Source organism: Parasteatoda tepidariorum, chromosome X1 (assembly GCF_043381705.1).
Source record: "Parasteatoda tepidariorum isolate YZ-2023 chromosome X1, CAS_Ptep_4.0, whole genome shotgun sequence".
NCBI lineage: Eukaryota > Metazoa > Arthropoda > Arachnida > Araneae > Theridiidae > Parasteatoda > Parasteatoda tepidariorum.
This window is the reverse complement of record NC_092214.1, coordinates 8693420-8704853: the sequence shown is the minus strand read 5'-3', so window position 1 is coordinate 8704853 and position 11434 is coordinate 8693420. Positions and strand designations below refer to the sequence as shown.

Here is an 11434-nt window from a genome sequence, read left to right as displayed (position 1 = left end):
TGCGAAAGGAAACTCGACTAAATGTTAATTTAACAAAAAATAAGATTATTTACTAATAGACTAATTACTAATTTTTTTTTTTTTCAAGTGTACGATGACTTTCGTGGGATAAAGTTTTTGACACTTTTTGATGATAGATTTCTTAAAAATAAACTTTTTCTTTGTTTTTAAAATATTTCATACAGTTTTGTTAAGATTAGAATACATTTTTATAATTAAATATCCATTTTGAAATATTCATTTTAATTAATGGATAGTCTTATTTCACTGAAAGTCATAAGTGTACCAACACTTTTGTGAGTCACTGAAATTACATTTCAATATAAAGCTGTACTGTATACTGTATTATACTGTATTTTTTCTTACCAGTGCTTTTTATAAAATTCATTGATCAATTGTCTAATTTTTTGTTCCATACTCTAAAGGAAAAAAATAGATAAAATTCCTTAAATTTTATACTTTTTTGATCTTTTTTCTTATTTGAAATTAAAACATTTAAAGAATTCCAATCTAAACACACAATTTTTTAGTTTAGCATATTTAATTGTTTTTGTTTTAACAACTAGAATCTTATACAGAGCACAACTAAAATACTAAGTTTCAATTTCCTTCATCCAACTTAACGCATATAAATTTAAAAAATTTATATTTTATGTTTATACATTATTTAATATGTTTCCTATTTATTCTTTGTCAGCTATTTAGGGTAAAAGGAGGGATAGTTTTGGAAATATCATCTCTGGAATGCAAGCAACATTTACGAACTCTCGATAACTATACGATTCGAATTTTGAATTAAAAACCAAATATTTACCAACAAAGCAGTAAAACTAAATATTAATATATAGTTAGTTCTAAAAAAAACCTTTTTTTAAAATTAAAATATGCTATAAAAAGTTAAAATGAAATAGAAAAAATTAACATTAATGCAACAATTGTAACAATTTGTCGACAAATATTGATGTTCAGCGATTGTAAAGAAATGTGCGATTGGTCAGTTTGCTCAGAAAAAATAATTCACAGATTTCTTTGAATAGGAGTACAGAAGCTTTCAGAAAAAGAATGCAATATAAAACTTATTATTATTAAATTATAACCGACTAATTTTTGGAGAATTTTATTAAGATAAAAATACAAAATATTTTGACTCATTTTGTCATATAGCGAAAAATTACCACCAAAGCATCGGAACAAACTTGAGCCATAAATGGTTTCAGCCCACTGACAGAATTTAAAAACAGAAGCAAATATCCTAACCTCTTCTTCCACGTCTAGCACAATCTTCGCCTTTCCTAAATTACACAGTACCATAGTCTCCATAGAGATCAAAGGTTTCTACATTTGTTCAGCAACCATGAGAGAATTTTATGTGGCATTCTAGATTAATAGGGTTATAATGGAGCAAATTTTGATGCAAGCTAAGTATAGCTAAGTTGATGACATTTTAACTGTTTGGAGATATATTTCCGTCTAAAAAATGTGGGTATAATGTATGAAATAATTTAAATTAAGAAAATTAGTAACTAATTTAAATTAGTGAAATTAAGAAAATAGCTAAGAAAAAAAATTTCCAGCTTTTCTTTGAAATTCCCTGATTTTTCCAAGTTTTTTTTATCCAAATTTCCTTGATTTTTCCAGTATAAAAAAATTCCTTAATAATTCCAGGTTTTCAAGGTGGGTGGCCACCCTGAAAGAAGAGTTGAAACTTTCAAGTTTCAACCGGGAATCAAACAGATTTAATGTTGTAACAAATGCCTCTCTTAACAGTGATTTGTCCAATTTCAATTATGATATTGTTTTCTCTTGAATTAATATGCACAATTTTTTACTTCATTTTTTGACCAGGATTCTAAAAATAAATGTTTAAGGCAGTGATTATGACACACTCTGTATAATATTTTTTCTTTTTCAAAGCCATTTTATATAAAAAATTTTGTTCCAAAAAAATTCTATTTTAATTATGATCAAACACGGTAGAACCACGAAATATCATGGAAATAAAAAACTGAATTCCCTACCCGTATACGTAGGGAATAAATTGAAAAAAAAAAAAAACTCTTTTAGCCAACGCACAATTCTTGGTGACCCTCCCATTCCACGAAATAGTTTTAGTTATAAAAAGAATTCTTGATTTTTTTTTAAGAACTTAAAATACTTTTGGAATTCCAGATCGCAAAAACTTTACTTGAACAATTTCAAGAAGCATTTCTTGAAACCCTAATAATTAAGAGATAATAATTAAGATATGGGTATTTGAAAAGACATTGCCTGCATAATCTTTTTCTAAAATAGTAGATATAGATAAGAAGATTTGCTCATAAAATAGGAAAGAGCTGGCTAATTTAATGAATCCAAAAGAAACTGATATTTATGAAGAAGTAACAATGTGATTAGGAAAAATCAAAAAATCGGCATCTCGAGATACAGAAAAAAAGAAAGATAGCGAACAGAAATAGTAAAACCAAATGAAAAAATTAAGATATTGATATAATTTGAAACAAACGCTTTTAATTTTAAGTAAATGCATGTTAAATAAATTTTGAAATGACAATAAAAATAATATTTTGACTGAATTGATATTTATAATAATCACCTAACAATATCACGAAATTGCTAGTGTCTCCCTTTAAACTCATATTATCGAGATTTGCCTGTAAAATCACAAGTTGAAAATCCCTTATATTCAGCTTGTTTTGACTTAATAGATAATTTTTTTACGTGACTGAAGCTTAAACATGAAAAGTAAAATGCTGATGTCATACTCTTCAATCATTTTAATCCGTGACTGAAATATCAGTCCAATTATTGATGATTCTGATAATTTTTCTTATCTTGCAACATGAAAGTCAAAATATTCTTATAAAAAGTCAATATCATATCAATACAGAATACTCTTGAAATTCAGGTCCATATCTTTCAGATACCCTTTATTTTCTCACTTCAGACAAAATTCAGGATGAACAGGATTCTTGTTTTGTAGAATAATTTTAGCAATACAAACAGATTTCACAACCTAACAATTTCGAGAAACTTTTACATCTCTGCATCTTTTTAGAAATTCAATGAGGAAAGGTGCCAATTATTATCATACCACATAAATAAAGCTTTGAATGGTGTGGTTAAAAATCGTCTTTTAGCAGTAAGTAAAGAAGAAAACAGGAACCACCTTTAGTAATTTTTGATCTAATGATCGCATCTTCACATTCTTGGACTCAATCTTGATGGATCAAGGGAGTGATCTCAAATATGCCAATTTGTACAGACGATACGAAGTTACGAAATCAGACACAAAAACACACTTTCTCTGAACAAACATACCTTTTATTCGAAGGATTTCGATTCCTGACCCCATAAATATCAGGGGGTAGCCGCAATCTGGGAAATATGGTCCTGATAGTTTGGTCAAGACAGCAGTCAAAAGTTTGAACCCTTTAATGTTAATTATATTTTTGCGTATTTCGTCATATATCGAGAACTTTTTAAGAGAAATGAAAAAAATTTAGCACATAATTATAAAATTTCTTTATTTAAAGATAATTCATGGCAAAGAAAAATTTTTTTAATAGTTATTTATCATATTATTTAAAAATAGTAAAAAAAATATTAAATTTAAGATAGACAAATTTTTACATCATTTTAAAGAATGTAATTTTATAAGGAAAGATACAAAATTTGAACGAAATCGGTTCAGTTCGTGAGAAATCAAATTTTAAAGAAGTTGTACATGTAAAATTTGAGTACTCAAGAACTATTCGAGTGATTTCCCTCAAATTTCATAACTTTCCTTCTCTTTCCACCTTACAATTCAGATTTTTTTTACTATTATTAAATGAAATAACAAAAAAAAATTTAAGAATTTTTTTTGCATGGAATTGTCTTTGGATAAACGAATTTTACAGTTGAGTGCAAAAATTTTTCAATTCACTTAAACGGTTCTTGAGATATGGCGAAATACGCAGAAAGTAAAATTGACATTAAAGGAAGCAAACTATTTTAGACCATATTTCCCAGATTGTAGCTACCCCCTATATTTCGGGGGTCAGAAATTCAAATGCGTCAAAAAAAAGGTATGGTACTATGTTTATTGAAAGTATGGATACTTTTTTTCAATAAACATATGGTAGTATGTTTATTGAAAAAAAGTATCCGACTTCATAATGATTCAAACAATCTTCATTTCATCACGATTTTGTGCCCGATTTCATAATTTAAATTATCATCTGCACTGATTAATATTTGAGGTTATTTGAGGCCCCGAACCATTTGGATTGAGTTCTAGTACATGAAAATATTATCAATAGAAGAAAAGTTATTCAGGGTGGGTTTTTTTGTCACTGTGGAATTCATTTTTAAAAGTAGAATATGGCATTTGCGTGCAGCGTACTACAAACAAACAGCCCACCATACCCCCCCCCTATTTTGATAATGAAATGAGCAGACCTAACGCATGGGCTAATGCAAGAGAGATCTTTGGATATGAAAACATACAGTATGACATTTGATTAAAACAAAAAAAATTACAAGCTCTATCACTTAAAATGAATTTGAAGTAAAATATTTGTAAGTATGGATAATGGATGGTGCGCACAAATCGGATTTGTTTTTGAATTAGGATAGTCAAACTTTGACACACATCTTCCAAAAGAAATAAAATAACTTAAATAAGCTATGTTGCTTCCATAGTTTTCAGAAAAAGAACGTAACACCCTAAATAACTTTTGATTCAAATTGCAGATTTTCATAAAATTAATTAAGAATAGGAGCAGCCATTCTCAAGTTAAAGAAATAACAAGGAATCTTTCCCTCGCATAAAGATAGCGGAAATAAATTATATTAAAATAATAAATTTCAGACAGACATGTAAAAATAAATATTTATTAATAGACGAAATATTTTTTATAGTACAATGAAATTTAAGATAAAGGTTCATTTCTGCAGATAACAGATACACGACGATCTTTAGCAATCAATTTTCCTTTGAAGTAAGAACACTTTTCACCCAATATTTCATGAGTAAAATCATATCGTACAGAGCCTCTGAAAAAATTTATACAAAATTGTCATTCCCTATTCAAATATTTTGTGATCAATAGTATGACTAAATACAAATCACCATGTTCTGTGCTTCAAAATAATACATTATTTTTAAAAGGAAAATTCTGATACTTTGAGAGAAAGTTTTCAATTTTTCAGTTTATTTTTTGAAAGAGTTCATTTTTATTTCTACGACTGATAATTTCTTTAATTTACATAAAAAGAGTTGTGTAAAAAGGTTCTCAAGCACATTTTCAGGATAAGTTCTTAATTTAGTCTTATTTAAAGATACAACATGATTTTTCCAATTCTCAAAACATCACTTATCAATGGATAGTGATGCTTAAAGTGAAAGAGTTTACATTACATGAATAAAACAGATACTATCTACAAAAATCCTTCCATACTAAAAGAGTTAGGAACAAATTAATCTTCACCACACTTTTATGTATATAGCTTCATATAAATACACCAAAAACATAGAATTATAGTAAAACAACAAAAAAAATGTATGAACTTCAAAACTAATTTTTGAAAAATCACGAAAATTTTACTTAGAATCTTTTTCCCCTTAGCTCTTCATAAAGGAACAAAACATGCACATACATCATAAACACATGTTTTTTTTTATTATTTTATTTCATCATCATTTATGTTTTTTAAAATAAAATTTATATTTCTTTATTTTAAAAAACATCTCTAGAGCAGGATTATCTTCCTGGTGGTAAACAGGTGCATTTTATTTGCTTTGTATTTCTGCTTGCTCAGTAAAAATATTATTAATATTCTATTACTATTATCAGATTATGCAAGCTTATAAACTGTATTTGTAAAAATAGAATTAAAAAATTCTTATTCAACTTCCATTAAGTGATACTTTTAAATATTTAAAATTACATAAAATGCTTTTAAAGACAATAGGTGAATTGCAAAGGGGGAATATGCCTCTTTAATTAATTTTCCAAAACTGAAAATTTTTTTTTGAATTTAAAAAATTAAAAATTCTAAATAGTTAATATAGCAATGAATTATGTAGGTAAGACTATTTGTCAGAACCATTAACATAATTAATAATGATCCCCAAGTTTGAACATTTGAATATTGCGATTTTTTTTAGTATCAATAAAAATAAAAAGATAATGCATTGAAAATTCAAATCTCTCGATTCAATCATTTTAAAATCCGCATTTGCATTCATAGAAAATGGGATGTTCTTTAAACATTAAAAAAATAATAAGAAAATAAATAAAAGCAAAAAGTTGGGAAAACAATCAGAGCAAAATAACTTTCACCAGGAAAATCAGGATAACTATGAACCTCGATTAAGATTAGCCCAAGTAGCATAAGCGTTTGAGTTCTAAACATATTGTTGTAACCATTTATTTTAGATCTTATTGCTATTAAATGAAAACTACAATGAAAATAACTTTCATAAATCAAATCTTAAGCAATGGACAATTACAGCCTCACCTAAAATTTTATATTTTAAATCCTAACTTAGAGGAAATTCTCTCTTGAATCCAAATATATGATTGTTTTTTTTCCCCACAAATGTTTATTTTTTTAAATATAAAACATTTAAATCAATCTAAAAGCCTCTGCAAGTGTTATAAAGATCCCTGATTGGTTTTGATGTCTCCTCCATTCTCTAAGGGTATTTCAGTGCTCTTTTAGTTTCGATATCACATACATTGTATGATAGATATGTGCATACTATTAGTTACAAATTTTTTTAATTAAATTTACGTTTTTGAGAAATGTGCAAAATAGAAGAAAGATTTTTAAAACTATTTACTTATCACAAAAATAGCCAAAGAAATGATTATGCTGCTCTTCACAACGAATCAACATTTCTTTTCTGCAGAAATCAGAGGTGAGAAATTTCAAAAAAGAGATTACTTTATTCTACTTATTTTAAAGTTAAAATGATGTTAAAATCTATGGCAGATTAGATAGAAATGAAATCATTTAGAGTTTTTATAAATTTACTTCATTGAAAAATATGACTCCATTATCATAACAATTAATCTGCTAATGTTCAAAAATTCAGGCAATGTAATTTGAAATTTGCAATATATAAGTTTAAAGAATCTTTAAGCTAACAGTTTTTCTTTTACTAGAGCCAAATCATTTTCTTAAATGTAAATATTTACTAATGCAGTTTTTTTAACTATGAATAAAATATTTAAATAAACAATACTGCTCATATCTATTCGCAATATTCTTCTTCTAGTAAATGGGACTTTTGCTAAGGTTAATAAAGAAAATTTATTTATAAAGTTTATTTCCTCTTTCTGCGATATAGCATTTACAAAATATGGTTACTGTTAATTTATCATCCTATTTCTGCAAATTATTTGTTAGTGCTTATAAAGAGGAAGTCTAAAATAGCAAAACTAATGCATTATACATTTTTAATAACAAAAATTTAGTTAAAAGATTTGGAAAAAATCATTGGTTAAGCATTTGGCCTTGCCAAAGAGGAAATAAAGGCTTTCCAGAATTCCAGTCCATTAAAAAATATATGCCAATATTAACATTGCCACATTACTTATGCTCAAAATTTCACTTGATATAATTTATAACTCATCAAATTATTAAACTAAATGTTTCTGCTTCACTAAAGCTGAAGGATAAAAAACTCATGCAAAACAGAAACATTTCTAGTGCACTTTTTTCATTATTTACTGAATAATTAGATAAACAGTTATGTTGATATCCATTCTCAATTTTTATTCTTAGAATAAATAAGAATTTTGCTACAACTAAAAATTATTCAAAAAATTTAATACTGAAAGAAAACACAAATAATTAAATTCGAAAAGGATAAAACTTCTTTGAAAAAAACGCGCTAAGAAGCAGCAGAAATTTCATAAAAAAGTATCAATACAGGAAACGAAAGAAATAAAAACAAAAACATGACCACCGAAGTCGACGTCTTCAGGGGGTACTGGCCTCGGTAGCCATTAAAAACAAAATTATTTCTAATTGAGGGAGAAGCAAATGCTTAAAATATCTCCCTCAGTACCCCGATGGTTTTGTATAGAGGTCCAGGAAAAACAAGATACATTCAAAATAATTTACAAATAAAGAAAGAAAATCAATCAAAATCATCAGAAAAATAAAAACTCACTAAGTCACAGGTCAAGCTAGACATAGCTGTGACTTAGTGAGTTTTTATTTTTCTGATGATTTTGATTGATTTTCTTTCTTTATTTGTAAATTATTTTGAATGTATCTTGTTTTTCCTGGACCTCTATACAAAACCATCGGGGTACTGAGGGAGATATTTTAAGCATTTGCTTCTCCCTCAATTAGAAATGGTTTTGTTTTTAATGGCTACCGAGGCCGGTACCCCCTGAAGACGTCGGCTTCGGTGGTCATGTTTTTGTTTTTATTTCTTTCGTTTCCTGTATCAAAAAATTTAATTCCTGTTTCTCTTATGTAGAACTAAATAAATGTTTAGGATTAATTTAAATACCTTTTATAATATAAGTGCAATTAAAATAAAGTTAATAAATTGTACTGCAATATATTAATTTCTTCTACTTCTTTCACCTTAAAACAATCTTTTGATAATAATAAATTACTCTTTTTCTGCTATTCTTTATAATGTTGATTGTAATCTTGGGCTAATAATATTGAATGTAATAGCACATTATCAATAAAATCAGTATATTATTTTTTTATCTGATTACTTTTAAAGAATGAATTAAAAATTTTGCTGAGATCGCAACTTTTTGAAAAAGGCTTCTACCATTATGCTGATAATAATTCAGATTCATAAACTCAAATTAGAATAAATAAAAAAAATCAATAACTTTAGTTCTTCTACATTTTTAAACTCTAAAACTAATAACATAACTATAACATAAAAATAAATCATCAAACAAAAAAATCTTAAATATTCTTTAAAATTAACACAGTTAAATAATGACAGAATAAAATTATTTTGTATTTATGAAGTAACAAATGAAAAAGTAATATCAGATATCCATAACTCATTTTTACACCTTTTTTAGTGAACTATAAAATCTCAAATATTCAGAGCTAGAAATTTAGTTAATTATAGACAATGTTTACGTGGGTACCATTGAAATGTAACGTTTATTATAAAAATACATAAAAACAAGCCCAGATTTTCATTAAGCTACTTTAGAGGATAATATACATATCTTTGTTCTGATTTACAATCTGCAACAGATTTAATTACGAAAATTCAAGCGAAAATTAGAACTTAATGTCTTTCAATGCACAGTGATTGAAAACAAATGGCAGTAAGGCACAGGGGACATCAGTTTGTGAATAATCACATGATGCTCAATTTCAGATGAAAATGAAAGTAAGCACTTTTTGATTATTGATTAAAAATAATTTAATTAGCACTCTTAGTAATGAAATGCTTTTTAAGGGTTTTGAGTGATTCTGAATACATTAATATTCTTTTAAAAAATTGAATGTAATTGTTCACTAGTACTTGATTTTTATAAATTTTGTACAATAATAGGAACTTTTAAAAATTAAAATTTGGAAAACAGAGATAATTTTTATGATTACAACATTATAATGTCAAAAAAAAATCACCGAGTTAAAGACTAAATTTTTTTTTTTGTTCTTCTAAGAACTGTATATTTTTTCCATAATTAGAAAATAGCACTTAATTAACTGAATAGTTGAATAGTAATTGATTAATGTAGAAAATGATTGTACAACAATGTCACTTCTTATGAAAATGTATATATTGCTCATGGGCTGCAATAGTGGCACAACTCAAAAAACAAGCGTTTTGGACTAAGAACAGGTGTAAATATGAAAATACAAAATCTTTCAACAGCAATACTAGCACAGCTCATAATTCAACTTGTAGGTAATCTTCGTTTAAGCAAACTAAAGCATTTCTTATGCATTTTCCTTAGCAATGAAAACTTTAAACCCACTTATCTCAAAACATGATTTTTTGAGTTGTGCCGCTATTGCAGCCCATGAGTGATACTTAAAACAAACAATAACTACTGATGAATTATAGTTTTGATATGCAATGCTCTCTGTATGTTCTTCAAACATAAGCTGTTCTTCAAACATAGTATAAGTTGTATATAAGTAGTTGTATGTATTAGTTTAAGTTGTTCTTCAAACATAGTATGAGTTGTATATAAGTAGTTGTATGTATTAGTTTAAGTTGTTCTTCAAACATAAAATCTTTATATTTTCACCACGGAATAAACTTTCAGGCATGTTTTAATAATTTTGAATATTGTTTGGGAATAACTCTCCTGTTTGTTTTAAGTTTTATTGCTTATAAATAAAATTTTAAATGAGGAAAGGAGGTTAGTCCAACCCTAGACATTTAGTAAGCTGATGAGTATCAGATGTAAGCATGGTATCAGGTAGAATTCCTTGTTATTATTGTCAAATAACCATTTGCAAGTAAAATCAAGGAGAAATCACATATAAAATCGCTCTTTAATTCAGAAAAGAAATCTTTTGTAGTTGTTAGCTTATCTCTCCAGTGCCATCTGTTTTAAATATTTTAGAAGTAAGTTTTTTGTTTACTTGGACTAACACAATCAAAGCTTGATATAACAACTCCTGAAGTCCAAACAAAATGGGATGTTATAACATGAGATTGTTATATCATAAGTAAGCTAAACTATTGTAAATATTTACTTGTAAATACTGGAGTCACTTTGACAAAATTATGCTACCCTTGAAAAAGAATTATAAAACAGAGAGAATAATTCACAGCAATGTCAAAAAAGATTTAAATATAAAATTACAATTTTTCCTGTCAATAAAGTACAAGTACTCTTTAATGCAATTCATTAAAGGTTTTAAAAAAAATTCCCAGATTTTGACATTTTCACCTTGTTCTTCTGCCTTTAGAATTACATTACAATTTTTAATTACAGCAAACAAAGTGCTTTTTGGGGATCTTGAATCATTGATATATATACAGTAGAGAACCAATTATCCGGGATGCTCGGGACCATCGCTATCCCGGATATCTGAATTTCCCGGTTTTCTGGATCGACCAAAAAGTGTCGTTAATCGATGTTTTATCGAACCCGAAGTACAAGGAAAAAGTGTAATGCATAAAGTAAGAGAAAAAAGAAAGGTACTCCTAACTTTAAAAAGAAAAAAAAATGGTAGAAATATAACATTTAAAAGAACAAAAAAATTTGCAAGTTTAGACAAGAAAATCAAGTTTAAAAAATACAAAATTCTCATATTTATTTTTTAAAAATAATTACAATTCCTAAATTAAATAATATAAACAAAACCAATGATTAAATAACGCAATATATTTCATACCTAATTATACTGGGGGGGGGAACGATAAAATAAAAAGAAAACTTATTAATCTAAATAAAAACACTTGAAAATTATCGAACCGAAACGA

The 11434-nt window shown here is 26.9% G+C and overlaps 1 protein-coding gene across 1 annotated transcript in view; it reads right to left on the bottom strand.

Annotated features, from left to right (window-relative positions):
• Positions 1-4855: 4855 nt before the first annotated feature.
• The window catches only part of LOC107446974 (alpha-ketoglutarate-dependent dioxygenase alkB homolog 7, mitochondrial), a 17461-nt gene continuing 10882 nt past the window's right edge, over positions 4856-11434 (bottom strand). The window contains exon 4 of the mRNA XM_016061766.4: positions 4856-5037. Within this exon, the coding sequence (XP_015917252.1) occupies positions 4914-5037 (124 nt within the window). The 3' untranslated portion in view covers positions 4856-4913. The remainder of the gene's footprint in view (positions 5038-11434) is intronic.